Genomic DNA, 22,024 nt, shown 5'->3' with positions numbered 1-22,024 from the left:
CTGAGCTCCCTAGAAGAAAACAAACAAAGTGGAAAGTAAGGGGAGTGAGATCGCTGCATACAGTACTGGCAGAACAGAGACACTCCCTGCTTCTGTGAGAAATACATCTAGCTGTGCAGCTGAAACAAGTAAGCCCAAACATAACTGTTCCTTCACAGTCATGATTGTACAAAGAAGCACAATCATTATGCACACATTTTTTGAAAACTCAGGTACGCTTTAAAAATGTCATGTTTTTTTTTTACGGCTTTTTTTTCTACCTTCCATTAACTGCAATAGGAACCTGTGGATACATTTACATCTGACAGCCAGATTTATTTTTTCCTAAGAGCATTAGAGTTGTCTTCAAGAGGTTGTCTCATCAGAGTCAACCCTCCTCAAAATGCTGTCAATTATCTGATCGACTCGGGTCCCACGTTCCTGGCAAACATCTTATTTTGCAGGGAGAATGGCTATCTATGTTATTATAAGTGACTCAAATCTACCGGCATAGAAGCATCTCATATACACCCCTCTCCCCACAATGTCTATATGCAGACCCCGTTTTAAAGGAGCTGTCCAGGACTTTACTAATGATGGTCTATCCATAGGATAGGCCATCAATATGTGACCGTCAGGGGTCCAACACACCACACCCACTTCTATTGTTCTGCAGTAGCGCTGGAAGTTGGCACCGGAACTGCACTGCTCCATCTGATGTGTAGTGGATGGAGCTTACCACTGCAGCGCTGCCCTCATTAATGTGAATGTGACAGAGCTAATTCGAAACAGAAAATTGTTCCGATGAGATATAGATAGCCTATCCTGAGGATAGGACATCAATAGTAAAGTCCTGGAATACCCCTAAATGCATTTAGGATATGTAAAGCATCTGGAGTATCATGTCGTCCTGTAGTAGTGGTTTTCCATAGCCATACTAGTGTGGTGGTGTGCTTGCCTAATGTTGGTGATGATCTACCTGTTTACTGATTGTATCTGCAGGATATGGCTATATTAGGTAACAATATTGTTGGCTACCCATACCAAGGAATGCCCAGTTCTTCTCCAAACACACTCAAAGCTCAGACCTACCCTATCCTGCAGTTGGCTCCCTGTCATTCTCTATCTGCTCCTTGTGCTGGAGCACACACTAGATACTTACCTACCGATCAGTGCTCTACACTCCATGGTGAAGGATCTGCTTGGTTAAGACGGATGATGGGTATAGCAGTAAAAATGGGCGAAAAGGGAAGGATTTAAATGGGAAAAACTGCCAGGGCAGAAAGTTTGGGTTCATGGGGCGACTTGCCCTGACATTGTGCCCTTTGCCCTTCCAGTGATGATTTATAGTGGTATGTAAATGGTATAACCATCCTTACAAGCCAAATGGGGGTCATTTATCAAAGATCAGGGTTTTTCACCAGTATTTGATATCTCCTGCATTGCTAGAGGAAGCACTTAATTTATGTTGAGGCGCAGGCCTCGTCATAAATTAGACGTGACCTCTGCTAGTCCATTTGCCTAGAATAAAATCTACTCCAGCCCCTGACTAGAGTAGATGTCAGTCATAATTTATGCCGGGAAACTGTCTAAAATGTTATTGAATTTACCAGGGCTGATGGCCCTACCTTTTCCACTCCCTAATGTCAAAGGCCGTGTAAAAACACCTCAGGCGCCTGAATTTCCACACTTGGGCATTTGAAAAGTCACAAAACGGAGCAGTGCAACTTTTTACGCCAAAAAATGCCCTAGGGAGTCCTCATAAATGACTCCCAATGGTTTGAGAAGCTGGACCAATAAACATTGGCTTCTGAATCCTTTGCTTTCTTTCCTCCATGGTTTTCACATATACAGAGGTCCTGCAAGAACATGGCATCTTGCCAGGATACCTCATGTCCGTAATTGTTATTTTTTCAACCATGTTACTCTGAAACACTGTGAGTAATCGAGAACGAGCCATAGCTAAAGTGGAAATGACACAATTCCTTTCAGTCTAACCTGTGAAAATGGTAAATGAGGGCAGTTTGTTCAGGGTCTATATACAGGCTTAGAATACAGACTTGGCAGCACTTTTTAGATGCTCCTATTGGCTTCTGTACAAAATATGGCCTTAGATAAGAGGCAGTTATTTTTGTTAAGATACAGTTTTGCCCTGTATCAGAGCACTGATAGACCTAAGAGCTATAAACCTGGAAGATCTGCACCCTACCAGGACACGTCTTCAGCCTCTGGACAACAATCAAAGGTCCTGAAAGTAAAATGATCCAACCGCATTGCATCCTAACTTAGCACGTTTTGTAATATTTGATACCATAGGCCGAGTTGCTGTGTGTCCTAAATGAAAAATTTTATTTCTCAGGAACATTTACGTCCTTCTCAAGTCTTCCGAAGCTAACATTGCCGCTATATTGGTTAAAAGCCTTCATCTCATATATAGCACAAATGGCTGAAATTGAATTTTTCTGTTTTATGGATGCGGGTTATTCAAGGAAGTAGAGCTCGTATGGTATATATTGAAAAGTGGGAAAAATCACAAATCTATTTGGTCATTTATTTCACTTAGGCAGAGTGAATATGGAGACTTACTGGAAGTACTCCAGGCTGTGGAGACTTATTGGCAATGCTCCATGGGAAACGAATATGCAAAGAGGTATCTCCCAAGAAAGAGAACCATCTCGCCAGTGCCACCTATTGGAAGTGGCTCCTTATGAGTCAAGATTTGACTTTTCAACAAACCTTGGGAGCTAGGAGTAGGATTCTGGCTGGTTCAGTGAGATGTCTTGAAAGTGGCTTAGGCAGGGTGCTGAATCTCCTTAAAGAGACCAGTCCTGTATGTACATGTCAGTTATGTCAGATCTTCTTATGTTTGCAGGGCCTGAATAGGTGGAGGCCAATTGGGCAACAACTGTCTAGGGCCCCAAGGATTAGACCCCTAGGAACTACCTTAGAGTTCAGCATGTAAAGCTAGCCATACATATTAGTCTTTTGTTGTCCGAAACCGCAGAGAAAGGTGGTTTCGGACGACACTGTAATGTTTGCTGATTGGGCGAAATTTGTATTGTCACCCAATCCTTTTGTTTTCTCGGGAGATAAGCCGCTGCAAGAAGTGTCTGGTAGCGGTGTTCTCCACTCTCCTCAAAGATTACACATACATGTTCAGCTGCGCCGAATGTGTATCTGTATGGGGAAGCCGGGAGGGAGTCGGGAGAGATGGCTGTCGGCCGAATGATTGTTCATCGGACAGCTATTGAATGTGTATCGGTGCCCTAAACCTTTAACGCCCTAGACTTTTATTGACCTAGACCATCAGGGACAATAGCATTTTAACTCCTGTACTACTTACACATTATATTGTAATGTTATTCAGACATTGAATGGCAGTATTATGTCAGCATTGTATAGCACTTTTATTTTGGAAATATATGGCATTGTTATGTGAGCACTATATATTATTATATTAGTATTGTCTGAGCATTGTATGAAAACTATTTAAAAATGGCAAGCAGCAAGGCCATACTTTGTTGCCCAGTGTTCCCATCAAACTGTGTAAACAGTGTTTTAGGGTGTACTATAGTGGATTCAGTTTCTTCATCAAAAGGGGAAATAAAAAAAAAAAATGTAAATGTCATTTCAGTTTACCGTATATACTCGAGTATAAGACGAGTTTTTTGGCACATATTTTTGTGCTCAAAAAGCCCCCTCGTCTTATACTCGAGTCTAGGTCTGTATTATGGCAACTTACATTGCCATAATACAGACCAACAGTGGCGTAGTTATAGGGGTTGCATCGTTCGCCAGGAGATAGTGGGTAAAGCCCTGGATTATTTATTTGGATATTTTACTTTGTCTTAGCTCCGGTAATAGCAGGCGGTGCGGGGGGCGGCGCTCACTCACTGACGTCACGCGCCTGCGCCGCCTAGTGGGAGGAGCAGGCGCGTGACGTCAGTGAGTGAGCGCCGGCCCCCGCACTGCCTGCTATTACCGGAGCTAAGACAAAGTAAGATATCCAAATAATCCGAGTAAAGAGCTCAGCAATGAGCAATGATTAAAGTTAAAGTAGTTACTGATTAGTTTATAAATATACTGCTGTGAGCGTCGGGGAGGGGGATCTGTGGATGGCACTGTAGGGGGATCTATGGATGACAGTGCCATCCACAGATCCCCCTACAGTGCCATCCACAGATCCCCCCTCCCCTAAACAGTGCCATCCACAGATCTCCCCCCTAAACAGTGCCATCCACAGATCCCCCCTAAACAGTGCCATCCACAGATTCCCCCCTCCCCTAAACAGTGCCAAATCATGGCACTGTTTAGGGGAGGGGGGATCTGTGGATGGCACTGTTTAGGGGGGATCTGTGGATGGCACTGTTTAGGGGGGATCTGTGGATGGCACTGTTTAGGGGGGAGATCTGTGGATGGCACTGTTTAGGGGGGAGATCTGTGGATGGCACTGTTTAGGGGGGAGATCTGTGGATGGCTCCCTGTATTTAATGCAGAGTGTGTGTGTATATAATGCACACACTCTGCATTAAATACAGGGAGTCAGAGTCAGACTCCCATCAATCTGAGTCCCCCTCTTGCAGATGTGTGTATATAATGTAGAGTGTGTGCATTATATACACATACACTCTGCATTATAGCTGCATTTCCCACCCTAGTCTTATACTCGAGTCAATAATTTTTCCCATTTTTTGGGGGTAAAATTAGGGGCCTCGGCTTATATTCGGGTCGGCTTATACTCGAGTATATACGGTATTTTTAATATTGTGTAGGGACAGGGATGTTACACTTTTTTATTAGAAAATATATTTCTTAGTACTAGAAGACAGGGTATATAGAGTCATCTTAGCAAAGCTAACGAGAGTCTGTCTTCAGTTCTACTGGGCTCGGAAGACACCTGTGTGTAACATATAGAGCAGGCATCCTCAAACTGCAGCCCTTTACCTGTTGTAAAACTTCAACTCCCACAATGCCCTGCTGTAGGCTGATACCTGACTATGTCCCTGACTATGTCCTGTACCCCTGCCTATCTGACTTGTTACACACAGGCTTCTTCAGTGATGAGTAGAATGCTAAAGACTGAATAAAGACTCTCCTTATCAATGCTCAGAGCTTTGCTAAGAATCTTTACACACTTGTTTTTTAGTGCAAAGAAACATCTTTTCCTGATAAAGTATATTACAAAATGTTTACCATCTCTGTCCCTACACTTTATTAAAAATAAATTGAACTTACACTTTAAGAACCTATTAGTGTGGGTATCTAAACTGTTGTTTCCCATATTAAAACATGAATTGCATCCCTGAGGACTGATCTCAGGAACTGCAGCCAAAGTGCTATAAGGACTTGCTGCATGCAGATAAGCTCTGTGTATGCCATCAATGGCACATAAATGTATGGGTAATTACAGCCCTAAACAAGTGCCAGTTGGCGCTTGTTTAAAGGACCGTTTTACATTGCCCGATGAAAAAGTGAATCCGGGTTGAACAATCGTTATTACGTTTGTTTGTCCCCCATTTAATTTGCATATTGTTGACAGTAAATACGTATTTACACAGGACGATGTACTGCCAAGAAATGGCGATTTTTGGTGCCATATAAAATCTGACAAACAAGCACATTTACTGAAGCCAGTTATTGAGAATGAGCGCTTGTACAAATGTTCATTTCTGATAATTGGCCCGATCATCTTCATGGGGCTTTTCACAAATTTGAAGGTAATACCTCTATATCTGTGAGTTTCATTATTACCTGTAAATGCAGATGGGCTGAATGTCTTTTCCCTCTTCCTATGTACCGTAACTGCTGTATATTTATTATGCTTCATTAAAAGTAATCCACTTTTGGAAACTATTTTTTTATATTATGTTGTGAAATATATATTTAAATACAATTATATTTTCACATCATTTCTCCTTTGTTTAGAGATAATCAGACTTAAACGGATATTCTGGTTTCATTCAATTGATTACCTATATTCAGGATAGGCCATCGATATCAAAACTGTGGGGGTCTGACTCTCAGAGTCGGACCCCCACCGAACTGATATTGATGTCCTTTTCTGAGGATAGGTCATCGATTTCATGAAACCCGGAATACCCCTTTATAGCAGATGAAATTAATAAATATAAAAATGTTGTCTTCCCATTTAGGAAATGTTCACACGTAGCAGATATGCTGCAGATTTTCTGTCTAGATTTTTGGTTGGCAAATCCACAGCATATTACAGTAGTAATCCAATGCAGTGGGTGTGTAATAAACTTAAAGGGGAATAGCATGTGTGCCTAATCACTACAATAAACACCTATAAAAAGTCATTAAAACAAGTTAAACTAAATAAATCCTAACTTTGATTCACATCTGCATTTAATTGATCCGGCATGTTGTCCTCTGCCGGAGTTCACCGGATCTGGCATAGCTGGGCAAAGGCGGACCCCATTGACTATAATGGGATCCGGCCACTTTGCAGCATAAGTGTCGGCTTTGCAGCGTATAAACATAAATTAAAGCATAGTGATTGAAAAACCACAAGGGTGAATGTGGGCCGAACACATTTTGACGTTGGCTTCTTCAAGAGTGCATTTCTTAAATCCACCGCTTTTCAATTCTTCGGATTTTTACTGTGTATTTCACCCTTTGCAATGCATGGGGTGAAATCTGTTGCAGAGCCACAACAAATGTCACAAAAATGTGTAAAACAAGTAGATTTTGCAGCAGATTTCGAAGCAAGTTGGTGAAAGCCTTTGGTTTATCTGTTATCTTTACACCGTGTGATATATATATATATATATATATATATATATATATATATATATATATATATATATATAATTTTTTTTTCTCGCTATATATATATATATATATATATATATATAATGGAAAAGCAGACAGCACTCTCCAAGGTACCAAATGAAGCTAGGTGCCAGCGTTTTTGATCCCGATTAGGTATCCAAGGAAACCGCAGCACTCCAATGACTAGAATTAAAGTGCAAAAGTTTGTTCACCCATGTCTCGGCAACGTTTCAGTCCTATCTACAGGCACTTTGTTACACTATGCCTGATGAAGAGACCTAAGTTGTCCCCAAAGCTTACTATGTAACATCATTGCTTCTATTGCTATATAACATGCATACTGGTCTGCTACTATACAGTATATGAAGATATAGCCAAGGTTAATGTTAGTGTAGATTTAATTAATTAGACTTTTTTTTTTTTTTATGTACTGTTAAAAAGTGATATCATTGTCTTGGTTGCAGCAAGCTGGTACACTAGGCATGATCATGAATAGAGGGTCTGTGCAGTGTAACTACTAGTCTCAGGCATTATATTGACGATCATCCTTTGGTGCCATTTCTGCAGCACACAGACTCGTTTTAGACGAGGTTACTAGTTGATTACCTAGAAAATTAAAGTAACTTGTATATTTTCTTAATTGTGCAGTTTGTAAATGTGCTGACTACTCCCTTACCCCCTGCCCCCACCTCCACACTCATATCCACATACAGTATGCACTCTGTATAATAACAGTAGATACTTTTATTCCGAGCCAGAGATGCACATGGCTCAAGTATTAAGTCAAAGATTCCAAAAAAAAAACTTTTAAGGAGGTGGAGGCTTTTCTGGCTTACTCTCAGTAACAGGGTGTGTTAAAGCAGTGTAAAATTCAATTAAACTGTGCAGCCAGGTTTTTTGAAGCTGAAATCCAGGCCCTTTCAGCTAAGCTTCTTCTTTGCCTGTGACCGGCACCAGCAGATGCTTTATTATGCCAAAACCAACAGGCTGTAAAGCACCTTGTTTCATGCTGCTAACTGATCAATATTTTTTATGTTCCAGGCTTGCCCAGAAATATGGAGGCAGTACCACCTAACTGTAAGTAGATCCAGCTAGATTATTTGCTCCTACGACTAAACTATTTACTCTTCCATGAAGTTTCCAGCCCTAGAAGGTAGTCATGTGCCCCCAGCTGAAAGCTACTCAGAGACCTTGGAGAGATCCTTTCTGGACTGAAGTAAGCTGGGCTCAGGCTGTATGTGCGCTCTCCTCACTGGGATCATATATTGTAGGGTGGCAGAGATTTGTCAATTCACAACTATGCAATGATGGATCTTGTTAACGACCATTGCCTTTGTGCATAGAGCTCAAATTTACACATCTCTGCAGATCCAGTACGGTGGAATTAGTCATTTAACCGTTTCATTCATGATCTAGGAAAATGTAAATCCAGCCTATTTGCAGATTTAATTAGGGGAAAGAAAGAAAAAATTAAATTATACCGGTGTATATGTGTGTGTGTGTGTGTGTGTGTGTGTGTGTGTGTGTTTGTGTATATATAATACCGTGTGTGTGTGTGTATATATATATATATATGTGTGTGTGTATGTATGTATGTGTATATATATATATATATATATATATATATATATATATATACCGTGTGTGTGTATTATTTATATATATATATATATATATATATATAAATAAATATATACCGTGTGTGTGTGTATAATATATATATATATATATATATATATATATATATTTTATTCTTGCAATCCATTCTAATGAATACACTGCTGTTTCTTCAGATTCTACTTCTGAGTTCAATATGAAAACATGCGAACTGAGAATTAGTTAAAGCAGTTTTAGATTTGGACCAGACGCTTTTTTTTTTATTTCTTTTTTTAAATGGTTAAATACGGCTTCGGCTCTTTTTGCCATTATACCTTGCTGTGAGATAATCTCAGTTGACAATTCACATTTTGTTAATGAGATTGGGTACATTTACTCACTGCTAAGCTGTAAATAAGTTAATGCCGCATGTACCAATCACATTTAATGGGATAAAGACTGTTCTGTAACATAGTAAAACTTTGTCCTCGGCACTCTGCCACAGCGATTCATTGTAATTTGCCAAGGGAAATGGCGCCATCTGCTGCCCTGTGGAGGTATCGCTACATTTTACAGTTTAGTAAACCTGTCTCATACCTACTGATAATTATGGCAAAGTAGCGGTCATCTGCGTATGAGATGCCTGCGATGAAGACACCCGCCTGACACGTATTGATTCAGCATGCTTTTGAAGTAGATGAAGTGTTCTTAACGGGACGATGATCAATGAAATATGATACAGTTCATTTGTTTGCTGAGTGGCCATTTTATGCTGAATAATAAATCATCCTAAAATGAAGTAGTAAGACTCCATACAAAGGAAGGACTTATGGTAAAAATGACCTTCCAAAATCCATTACTGGTTACCTGTTTTATTAAAAGGAAACTGTCAAATATTGTGGTGTGAGATACTATATGTGTGTATGTGTCTGAATAAGAAAATAACTGGTGGCTTGTGGTTCTGTAACATGTTTTTATACACATTCTATCTGTAGAGTTTCTTATAACTTTCAGCGGTTCTACAATTTATCGGTCCCTGCTCGTAGTGTCCCTGTCTCGGACTCACGCACTCTAGGCCCAATTTAATAGGAAGCCTATTAACTTATCAGTGTGTTTTTAATGATGTCTATTCTATTTCTTGGGGAGAATGGTTAGTGAAGAGTGACTGGCTTTTAGTTGTTTCTGTACATAGCGTTGTATATGGATATAGCGGATACAAGATGTATTTTGTTATTCGCTGCTCAATCAAAACTTTGCTGGTAAAAATGTTGAAATTATATAAAATGTATCAGGCTGCTCGTACATGTCCAGGTCTTCAGATGCAGTCTTTAAAGCTAAAACTGGATGTGGATTCAAAAAAGGGGAGAAAGAGAATCTTTCCTTTTATGATCCTTACCTGGTTTTAGCCTCAGAACTGCATCTGAAAACCCGAATGTCTACAACAGCAGTGGCGTTCCTTTCCTACGGCTTTCGCCCCCATCCGCAGCAGAATTTTCATGTGTTTTTTTTTTTTTTAAAGATTTTGACATGGATTTGCCCCTAGATTTCACTCTTTGGATTGCAAAGAGTGAAATCTGTACGGAAAATCCATCCGAACAAAAATAATCCGCACCGCAGGTAAAATTTCCGCACTGTGTACATGAGATATTGAAAATCTCATCTATCTAGCTGGTATTATATTACATGTGAATTTTCCGCACATAATGTATGCATTTACCCTTTAGGTTTACATTAAGCAAGTAGTGATGATTGGAATAAACTTGTTAAAATTAATAAAAAAAATTAAATAAGATAGATAATAAAAACAATATAGGAATCGTAATGTTTTAATGAATGGTACTGTTTTCTTGACACAACATTAAGATACCTTGTCATGAAAGGTTTTACTAACCCAGAAGACAGTGTAACACGGAACCAGACCTTGTCGGTTGGCAGTGATGAACACGCCTAGCGTTTGACTTAAATTATCGTCCAGGTTCAGGAACTCCCTCTGGTCAGACTAGAAGGGGGGCTTTATTTACTGTGTAATCTGTTAATATTTATTGAGACATTGTCTCTGGAAAAGTCAACAGGAGTTGTAGAAAGAATCCCCATCATCCTTTCTCAGCCCATGTTGACATTGGGACCACTTCCCTCCCCTTTATATTTGCTGCGTATATGTAGTGATCTCTTATTCCATACACTTACATATTACTCAATCGAATGTGACAGGTGTAGCAGCATTTGTCACTTTTTTTACATTTCTGATGGACAGTCCACGAAAAGGCCTTTGCTAGGAAAAGGCCGCAATTCAGAATGGTTCCTAGTAGCCATTGTTTTCGATGTAAGGTTGCCCTGGCCCTGATTCACCAGCAGAGAGCACACTGCTGCCGGCCGGGGGAGGGGGTTCATGAACAATAGGTGGATTAGGCCTGGATAACTCTCATACTTGGCTAATAAGTCATTAGTTTTGTTTCATCCCTCCAAGTAATGGTTAAATAGGCACAGAATAGCGTTCTCCTCGGGTTATGATCTGTTACTTTTAGCTGTAAACAGTCCTGAAACATAAAATTCCAAGAAGGTGCTTTGTTCATCTGTTGATTTAAGCATTTTCAGGGGATCATCATGTCACAAACCTTCCTTTAGAAAGTTCTACCAGACTGCAGTATCATGTTGCTGAATAATGACCACTGAACATCCATGTTTAATGTACGGTCCAGCAAACATGCGGGATCCTTAGGTTTAAGGTTCCTATTTGGAGGACATTAATTGTAAAGTCGTTGCCGTTTGTAGTTGTCTATCATTTATAAAATGATATCATGTCTCTATTATATCGTGTTGATAAGGTTTATGTTGTTAGTTATATCATAAAAACAATAGTGTGAGGCGGATATATCACAGCAGTCTTAAAGAAGATTAGTGAAACACAATTACCCGTCGTCTGGCTGCAGATCATTGGTTTGTAGTGTCGTGAAGAAACGGTATTACTTACATGATGTCTACTTTATCATCTTTTTGTTTTCATTTATGGATTCTTTATTTCATACAGTAGATGATAGTAGTAGCTTGTTTAGCATGGTATCCTGCTTTATCTGGTTATTGTACACTGTGTGCCAGTTACGTATAGTCCAGTTTGTTCCTAATAGTTGGGTGGGATGTGCGACCATCCCTTTAAAGACGGCTTTCATGTATCTACAGTTGCAGAGGGTGCATTATATTTAGATTTCTTTTGAACTTTTTTTATTGTGTTGATTATTATTTTTTCTTCATTGTATTGGTTTTATAGTGCATTCACATTTCTTTTGGATGTACTATCAGGAAGATGATGTAAGCTGGACAGGATATGATTTTAGTTTTTTATGGTTGAAATATAAAATATCTTTACGACTTTACACTGTTCTTGTAAGACATATATGGCTATACTTTGGAGTATTAGCTTACTTGTTCTTAAATAAACCTTGCTGTTAAATTCAGGAATATTTGTTACTTTTTCCTCCGATTCTTTTTGTTAAATTCTTAAAATTGCAGATTGAATCTATGCTTTTGGGTACAGTATTTCATTGTTTTAGGAGGAAAAAAAAATGTTTCAATTGGCTGAAATTACCCTTCCAAGCAATGTGCCATTAGACCATAAAAAACATGAATACTAGGTCTTTACGTTTTGTTTTTTTTATTAGTTTTTTTTTGCTATATTTTTTATTTTTTTTTGGAAGTTTGCTTTCTTATAGAAAGAACATCGAACCATAAAGTATATATCATACACAATGCTCGTAGAGCGCCTTAATTTATTTTCTTTTATTATTTTAATCTCTGAACTGATTTATTAGTATTTTTTTATTTCACCCTTCAGCATATGATATTGTATATCACTAAGTCTCTTGCTTGATAAGATAAATGAATAGTTTGCATGCTCTTCAGCAGAGCACACACTACCATAGCTCTTCTCCCATTGTGAAAGTGAACAGAAAAGTGAATCTAGTGGCTGTAATTGACAGTGACATACTTGGTTACCAACCACTTATTCCAGAGGTGTCTTAGATTTCTACTAAATATGGGAGTTCACAGGGTGAAGTAGTGCAGGTACATTACGTTATTTGGAGATAGCTAGCTGACAGGTAGTTTTCGCTTAATAATATCTCCAAGACAAGGAATAATTAAAATACAATATAATTCATTTTTTTCCTATTAGCAGCATGTTTTAATGAGGTCCTACCTGCTTGTTCAGTCTTTGGGTATGTTGAGGACAAGCATATTACGGTATATTGTGTAGGAATGAAAAATTTCCATTTCTAGTCGATTGTCTAGTAGCCCCTGATTAAAATGGATCTGGATGGAATAAAATGTAAAATAAAATCCAAATGTTATGTGGGTAATCACATCTTACAAACCTCAAAGTTACTCTCAATGAAAGCAATTATTGAAAGTATTTTCTTCCTATGTAATGGTCATGTTTATACCCCAAGACCTTGCTCCTTTAACATCTTAAGGAGCCAGACAATTTTCATGTCTTTATTTTAGTTTTTTCTTCCCCACCTTCCAAGAGTCATAGCTTTTTTACTTTTCTGTTCAAATAGCTAGATAAGGGCTTGTTTTTTTTTATAGGACAAGTTGTATTTTGTAATGTCTTGGAAAAAGGGAAAAATTACCTTATTCTGGGGGTCATATATTTGTATATATGTGCGTATATTTATTTTTATTCTCTTTGAAAAAAATAATTCTTTGCATTATGGTAACTTTCCTTGAATTTCCATCTAAAGAGCTTTGTGAGGGCTTGTTTTTTTTGCAGGGCGAGCTGTAGTTTATCTATTTAATTTTGAGGTATATATGACTTTTTTTTTAAATCACTTTTAATAAAAAAAATTAAGGAGGTGATTTGAAAAACAGTATAACAGTAAATGAGCCATTTTTATTGTTTGTCTCATTATGATGTTCCACAATGATTATTTTTCATATTTTAATGCTTTTGACGTTTTTGGATGCAGCAATACCAATTATGTTTTATTTTTTTTATTGTTTATTTTTATATAAAAAAAATTGGGAAAGGGTGATTTGAATTTTTTTATATATTTTATATATTTAAAATAATTTTTTATGTATGTTTATACTACTGGAATTTGACAGGCATCTTATTAAGCCATTCCGCAGGCAGGGCTTAAAGGGGTTGTCTCACTTCAGCAAGTGGCATTTATCATGTAGAGAAAGTTAGTACAAGGCGATTACTAATGTATTGTTATTACCCATATTGCCTCTTTTGCTGGCTGGATTCATTTTCCCATCATATTATATACTGCTTGTCTCTCTATGGTTATAACCACACTGCAATCCCTCAGTGGTGGTCGTGCTTGCACACTATAGGAAAAATCGCCGGACTCTCTGGTAGCACTCATAGGCTGGTGCTTTTTCCTAAAGTGTGCAAGCACGACCACCACTAATGGATTGCAGGGTGGTCATAACCGTGGAAACAATCAGTGTATAAAATGATCCTGCCGACAAGGGAAGCAATATGGATAGTTAAAATACATTAGTAAGTGCCTTGTATTAACTTCCTCTACCCAATAAATGTCATTTGCTGAAGTGAGACAACAGGCAGGCAGTTAGCTATGGCATGCCTGGGAGCCTTCACAAGGTCCCAGTCTGCCATAGTATCTGATCAGAACCCCCTCCCTCTGCCTAACCCCTCAGACGCTCTGGTCCAAGGGGTTAAATCCTGGTCATTGCAGACAGGTGTCAGCTATATCACACAGCTGATGCCTTGTATGATGTGATGGGGTTAATAATTAAAATTTTGGTCTAGTATCTAACACTTTGGGTTGTCCGTAAAGTAGTTGGCCTGTACGTGATATTAAACAAAAGTGCTGGACCACAGTTTTGAGGTTCGCTTTATCAGTATATAAAAATAAATAATTTTCAGTAGGAAATAGTTCAGCTCCACAAAGTTATACACAGAAAGTTTCCAGGTTTATACAGTATATTAAGTGTGTGAAAGAAAATTGGACCCATTTTGAACAACTTGAAACATAAAAAAGAAGGCTAATATGTGTAAGAAATGGGGGAATTGAAAATCGGGTCTTGATAAGGGGGTAGTCTTCTGAAAGTGCTAGCCTGTGGAGAGGTTTCACTGCATAATCTGATAGTTAGTGAAACAAGCTGCAAGAAAAAGGTCATTTCAAAGCACAGTATGGCTATTGCTTATAGCACGAGATGTGATATGTACACTCGGGACTCTTACAGGTGTTGGATTCTGTGGACAGTGACGTTTCTTGTACCCTCACTGAATGCAGACTTATTCAGAAAGGAAGCCATCCTATGATAAACATAAATGGGCTAGGCTGCATTACAAACATTTCCCTTCTTTCTTTCTTTCTTTCTTTCTTTTTTAATGACCTTATAGCTAGAAAATAAGATGTGAATAGAGCCTGTTCTGCAAGAAAAAATAAGTTTACACTTTTAAAAAAAAAGAAACTTACTCCCCCTCCCTTTCTTTTCTCGCATCTGCTCCATCCTCCATTTCTGCTCTTCTCGTCTTTTCTTTCTCGCCATTTTATTTCTCTCTCTTTTTGCCTTCCTTCACTTCTAGGTTCCCTCCATTTTCTCCCCCACCTCTAACTCCATCACTTTCCTCTTGATTTTTTTTTCCATTCATTCCTTTCTTCCTGCTTCCTTCATTTTCGTTGTTCCCCCTCCTAGCTTTTTTATTTTATTTCCTCCATCCTATAAGTCTCCCTTTTACCCTATCTACTTCTCTATTCAACTCCCAATTGGTCTCTCTCCCAAAGTCTTTCTTATTTGGCTGCTTTTCTTTTTGTTCTTCCTGAAAATACCGATATAACTTGTTCCCAAAAACTGGAGTTACATGCTTTGCATTAAATTTATCAAGTGCTTTTCACACAACCATCTAGAGATGTGGCTTAAATCAATGGGTGTGACTTAGAAGGAAAGGGGTGGGCGCCAAAAGTTCTGTTGCAAAATAAGCTAGCTTTATAGGTGATTTCAACTTAAACTAGACCGTTTAAAGATGCACCAAATTTATTATCCAGCTTCAGTCACTGTAATAACTCAGACACATCTTTAGACTGCCTAATATCTGATCCGCGCCTCGGTCTGTGTCAAATTGTCTGCAGTGGTTATGTAGCCATAATTTCCCACAACACTTAAGGGTGTATTAGACACCCTGATGCCGCACACGAATGTCAGGGGGGAAGCGTGCAGCGATACCATGCAGAGATGTCCTCCCTGGCTATGCCATCGCTCATCCCCATGCAGGGCAGCGGTGTGCCTGTGGCAGATTGCTACTGCACAGCGCGATCTGCCACTGGCACCATTTTGATTCTTTAAGCATGCTTAAAAATTACCATTACCCGATGAATGAGCGGGCATTTGCAGGCAGTATTAGACTGACAGATGATCGTTAATGAGCGTTCATAGGAACGCTAGTTAGCGGTCATCTGCCTGAAAATCTGCAGTCTAATACACCCTATAGGATATACAGCTACAGCCAAGTAAACACAGGCCACCAGGGGGGACTGGAGCGGAAGCACTGTCACAGGATTTAACTGGTGTAAATACGTATTCTTTTATTGTTTTATAACATCTACCTTCTTTGGCCAAATTTTCCAACAGCTCGAAAATACCATTCAAGCCCTTGCCGCACCACAACATAACTGTGCATTGCCCACAGCTCCATTGGTTGAAAAATAAAAACGTTATGGCTTTTAGAATATGGGCACCCAAAAAAAGTTATAAAATAAAAAAATATTTAAAACATAAAAACTACTGTAGAAATTTGGTATCCTCATAATCATATTAACCCACAAAATAAAGTTGTACATGTCAATTGTACCATGCGGTGAATTCTGTGGGGCAAAAAATGTCCATAATTGCAGCTTTTTTCTTTATTCTGCCTGTGGAATAAAAAGTGGTACCAATGAAAACTGCAGCAAAAAAAAAAAAAACTCACAAAGCATTGTCAAATGAAAAGTAACATTTTATAGCTCTCAGGATTCTTTTTTTTTACAAGTGTATTTAAATTAGTAAGGCAAAATTAGTAAGACCTAAGAAAAAGCTATAAAAAAATTTGGTATCACCACAATTGTACTGATCTACAGAATAAGGCTAGGTCTACACGATGACATTTGTCGCGCGACTTACTGCAACGCGACAATCGCACAAAAATCCATCTCGAATGTATTTTCTGCGACTGTCGCAGTCGCAGCATGTTGCAGTGCGACACCATAGACTGCCATTATAAAAAGTTTTGCGTGACATTGATGCGACAAATGTCATCGCGTAGACCTAGCCTAAAGGTAACATGTTATTTATGATGCGCCATGAGCATCGCAAAATTTATAATGCAAAAAACTATGGCGAAATTGCAGGGGTTTTTTTGTCCCCCAAAAAAAGTTAATAAAAGTTAACTAATAAGTTATATGTACCCCACTATAGTGCCATTGAAGAATGCAACTCATCCCACAAAAAACTAGTTATTATAAGGCTACATTGATAAAAATAAAAAAATAAGTGTTAGGGCTCTTATCATGGGAAAAAAAAAAGAAAAATGTTGTTTCGTTAAACTATGAGATACATTATAAAGTGCAAGTGCTATATCATTGCAGGGAATTGCGTACCTACTGTATGTATGTAAGTAACAGGTCCCCAACACACATTTCTCATTAAAGGGATTATGCTGTGCCTGGTGTAAAAATGAAAATAGACATCATACAGTACGTGCTAATCAATTTCTAAAATAGAAAGAACTAGCCCTGTTCCTCACATGGGTCCAGAGACCTCCACATTCATTGCACCAATTGCTCTTTTAGATTCTCTTCAGAGGATGTGTCTTTTCTCAGGGGTGTGTCCTTTTTGCTGTAGCTATCTCTCTGTAACTACCACAGCTTCTAACAGTAGATTTGGCTGGTGGCAGTTGAATAATGGAACTGACCATGTATGACCACTTCAGTAGGTCTATGTGCACATTACTAATGTTTTATTGCATTAAAAAAAGTCAAAATTTAAGAATGATTAGTTATTAAAAAAAAAATAATCTTGCATTTTTATGGCGTTCTGGCGCAATGTACCGTATTTTTCGCCCTATAAGACGCACCGGCCCATAAGACTCACCTAGGTGTTTGAGGAGGAAAATAAGAAAAAAAAATGTTTTAACCAAAAGGTGTGCTTTTGGTGGGTTTTGAACTAATGGTGGTCTGTGCATGACACTACTATAGGGGGATCTGTGGATGGCACTGTTATGGAGGGGGATCTGTGGATGGCACTGCTATATATGTGTCACCCACAGATCCCCCACCCCATAACAGTGCCATCCACATATCCCCCACCCCATAATAGTGGCATCCACAGATGCCCTAATATACCGGAGCTAAACCTGTGGGAGGGAGGAGGGGCCTGTGGCATGCAAATGCGGCGGGGCCGGTGCGGTCACTGTACTCCGGCCCTGCCTCTCACTTACTGCTTTATTGCCTAAATCTTTTATAATAATAACTTTAATTGAAGTTCCGATCCCCAGCCCCATCTGTACTACTTACTAAATGTCCTGTAGCAGGCAGAGCAGGGCGGGCGGCCGTAACTCACTGATGTCACGTGCCTGCGCCGCCTACTTTATGAATGAAGTAGGCGGCGCAGGCACGTGACATCAGTGAGTTATGGCCGCCCGCCCTGCTCTGCCTGCTACAGGACATTTAGTAAGTAGTACAGATGGGGCTGAGGATCGGAACTTCAATTAAAGTTATTATTATAAAAGGTTTAGGCATTAAGGAAGAGTGAGTGAGCGGCGGGGCCGGAGTACAGTGACCGCACCGGCCCCGCCGCATTTGCATGACACCGGCCCCTCCTCCCTCCCCCCTTCCAGCTGATGCATCGCAGACTGCAATGTAAAATGGCAGCATTCGCCCCATTAAACGCAGGGGCATTTTCCCCCCACTTTTGGGGGGGGGGTGTGCGTCTTATGGGGCGAAAAATACGGTAGTTATGAGAGCTTGTTTTTTGCTAAATGAATTTTAATGTTTTGAATTTTTAGTAACTTTTTAGTAACATTTTTTTTGGCGGGGTAGTAATGGGGGGGGGGGGGGGAAGCAATTCCACCATTGTCCTGTGCACTACTATACTACATTCACCATGTTGCATAACTAGCATGTTACTTTTATTCTGTGGGTCAATACGATTGCATCTATACCAAATATGTGTAGTTTTATCTGTAATTTACTACTTTTAAGTAATAATGGCACGTTTCATGGGAAAACAATAGTTTTTTTATGTAGCCACAAGAGCTATAACTTATTCATTTTTCTAATGATATAGCAGTTTGGGGCTCGTTTTTTGTGGGCGAGATTTAGTTTTCATTGGTACCATTGTACATTGAACTTATTGATTAAGATTTTTTTTGTTTGGGATCGGGGGGGGGAGAGTATTTGAGCGCAAATAGAAAAAGTCCATTTAAAAAAAAAAAATCAATTGCATGACTTATATTGAACACTGCAATACCGTATGCATGTGCGTGTTTCTTTTGCTACTTTTACAAAATTAAGGCTACATGCACACTAAAAAATAAAGTCGGTTAAAAACGGATAAACTGTCCTTTTTTAACACTTTTTTTTTTATACTGATGCCATTCTGACCCAGACGTTAAAAACTGACCCATTCAACTGTATGGGGGCAGTCTGTCAGTGAAAAGCGAACAAGATAGAACATGTTCCGTTTTTTTGTAGGTCCGTTTTTAACTGACCATAAATAAAAATGCTGTGTGAATAACCCCATAGACTACCATTGGTCTTAAAACAGACATGTAATGGTCGTGTGCATGTAGCCTAAACCAGTTTTTTTTTTATTTTTATTAAACTGTATTAATCTTTAATCATTCATTCACCTGGGGCCTGGGGACATCACTTTTATAGTGCAATGGGGCCGATACCGACATGGAGCCCCCTCCCTCAGTGTAGCTGCCTAGATGCCACCATTGCTATCGACCACAGCTTTTAGGGAAGTAAACAGCCAAGATCGGAGTCAGCAGAAGCCTGACTACAGTTATTGCTAGGCTCCTGCAGTAATCTTGGGCACTGTATCAACACAGCCTGTATGGGGTCTCTATAGTACATGCTGCCCGCTTCATGATTAATTACGTGGGCAGCTGGGAATTAACAGACTACACAGTCTGCGCTGATAAATCCAGACCAAATAAACTTGATTATTTGATTATTTTTTTTTTTAAAAGGCCCTGGGTTGGGCACTAAAAGGGCAAAATAATCAAATTGATTTGGTTAATTGCCCAGTCCTACTATACCATTTAAACACCAGGTGGCACCATTTATAATGAAGTAAAAAAGAATATCTCACAACTGGAGCATTTTTGTAACAAAAAGTAAATGATTACAACTTCCATTCTTTTTGTAGACTTTCAAGGGTCTGAAATGGGAGTCAGTCTTCAGGGAATATGTTGGTAGAACAAGCAGCGCAAGTGTGGCCACCTCTCCATTCACTGCTCTAGGACTGCTGGAAATAACCCAGGTGGGACATTCAGCTATTTTTGGAAGTCCCATAGCAGTAAATGCAGAGAAACCACGCATGAATGTTGTGTTCTCTTTCACTTCAGGGGCCCCATTCTGTACATAGCATCGGGTGGACCCACAGCTCTAACAATAGTTTGCTAGCAGAATATATCTAAAGTGAATGGGAGATGAACTACTGTAATAAGGATTGTTCGTCCCACATTCATTTTGAATTGGGCCTGTGAAAGGCCCTTTGTCAATGAGGACTTGTTATTGACCTGTCATCAGGCCGTGTAAGAGGACCCGAAGTATCTTCATGCTGCTGCTCCCTTAGTTAAAATAAATACTATAGGAGAAGGGGCATTACTGGGCATGCTACGGAGAACAGGAAGCACATTTTGACATTTCATCAAAACTAACAGTGCAAGAATTAATTTCTAGCCTGAAATTGGCAGAGGTGTTGTCCTGGTGGTTGTTGCTGTGCCACTAACCCATGTTAGTGTATAGAGGTTGTTCTGGGCTCTTAAAGGGGTATTCTAATTATGTAACATTATCCCCTATCCACAGGGTGCTGTAATGTCTATCAATGGAACGGGCATGTGAATGCCCAACTGCCTGCTCTGTTCATTTTGGGGGACTCCACGGGGTATGGGGGCTCCCATTCTCATGATCAGTATGGGGCCCGGTGGTAGGACCCCCTCTGATCTAATAGTTATTCCCGATCTTGTGAGTAAGGGATAATATTAGGTAACCAGAATACCCCTTTTACCACTTCCTGACTTTCGCTGTACATGTATGTTGGATGTCAGGTTTTTAACCCTTTGATCTAAATGGATGTAGCTGTATGTCCAGATTGCATGTAAGTTTCTGTAATCAGACATATAGCTACGTCCGAACATTTACCGGATGTTGTGACAAGTGTCACAGCCTCGGAGAAGCCGGCAAGGGACCAATCAGAGTGGTCTCTTGCGAGCGATTGCTGTTTTCAGGCTCTGACCTCCACCATTTGTGACGGTGGAAATCAGAGCCTGAATAACAGTAATGGCTGGCCCCACTGTGCCCATGCCACCCCAATGCTTGAGATGGCAACGGCTCAGTGACTGAGCCGCCGCCATCAGCAGCAGGTGTCAGCTGTAATATACAGCTAACACTCTGCTGCAACAGCCGAGATCAGTGCTGGCACCACTTCCGGCTGTTTAACCCCTTAGAAGTCACGAGTAGCCACAGCGGCATCCATGGGGTTAACGGCACCCTCTCTTCCTCCTTCAGGCCGTTGTACTGCAATGTCAGCGTCCCTATGGTTGCCATGCAGCCAGAGCCTTTACAAAAGCCTCCAGGCTTGCCATGTATCTAAGCCTGCCAGAGGCAGGGTCTGATCAGGCTTAGGGCTTATACACACGAATGTAGCAGAAGGCAAATTGCGGGCCGCCGTATACGGATGCAGGCGATCCGCATCTGACTGTCCACACCGCAAAAAGTAGATCATGCACAGAAAACCGTGTTTCCGTACCTCCGTTCCTCTCCACACCTTCGCATTGCGGACCCATTCAAAAAATGTGGTGCACTGTTTGCAGGCTGCAATAAGGGCACCAGCTAAAAACTGTTGTGTGCATTAGCCCTTAGAGTCAGTGTAAAACTGACATTACGTTGCACTGCAATTGAAGACTATTGCAGTGCATTGTACAGCCACTGGATCTTCAAGAACCAAGTGGGACTGGGTTAAAAAAAAATAAAAAAAAATTATTTTCAATTAAGATAAGAGTTAGCTTTTTCCTGTTTATGCTCATTTATAATTGGTGAAAAAGATTAAAAAAAAAAGAAAATACACATAATTGGTATTGCTACGTCCGTAATGACCTGATCTATAAAATGATTGTTACTTATCCGATGTGGTGAAAACTGTTAAATAAAATTAAACAATGTTGCCGAAATTGCTGTTTTTGTCACCTTACCTTTCAAAAAAATGGTATAAAAGCAATCAAAAAGTCATATATACTCCAAAATCGTACTAATAAAAAATACAGTCAATATAGCAAAAAATAAGTCCTCAGACAGCTATATTGGAGAAAAATAAAAAAAGTTATGGATGTTAGTATATGTCAATAAAAAATACTATTTATTTCTAATTAAAAAAAATGTTTATGATGTATTAGTAGTAAAACATTAAAAAACTATATCAATTT

At 39.5% G+C, this 22,024-nt stretch overlaps 1 protein-coding gene across 1 annotated transcript in view; it reads left to right on the top strand.

The window, feature by feature from the left end:
- Positions 1-22,024, top strand: part of ZCCHC7 (zinc finger CCHC-type containing 7) — a 161,733-nt gene that overhangs the window by 100,745 nt on the left and 38,964 nt on the right. The window contains exon 6 of the mRNA XM_040417362.1: positions 7,813-7,848. Coding sequence (XP_040273296.1) covers positions 7,813-7,848 — 36 coding nt within the window. The remainder of the gene's footprint in view (positions 1-7,812; positions 7,849-22,024) is intronic.

The sequence above is a fragment of the Bufo bufo genome, chromosome 2, assembly GCF_905171765.1.
Source record: "Bufo bufo chromosome 2, aBufBuf1.1, whole genome shotgun sequence".
Classification (NCBI taxonomy): Eukaryota; Metazoa; Chordata; class Amphibia; order Anura; family Bufonidae; genus Bufo; species Bufo bufo.
This window is presented reverse-complemented; position numbering and strand designations above follow the sequence as displayed.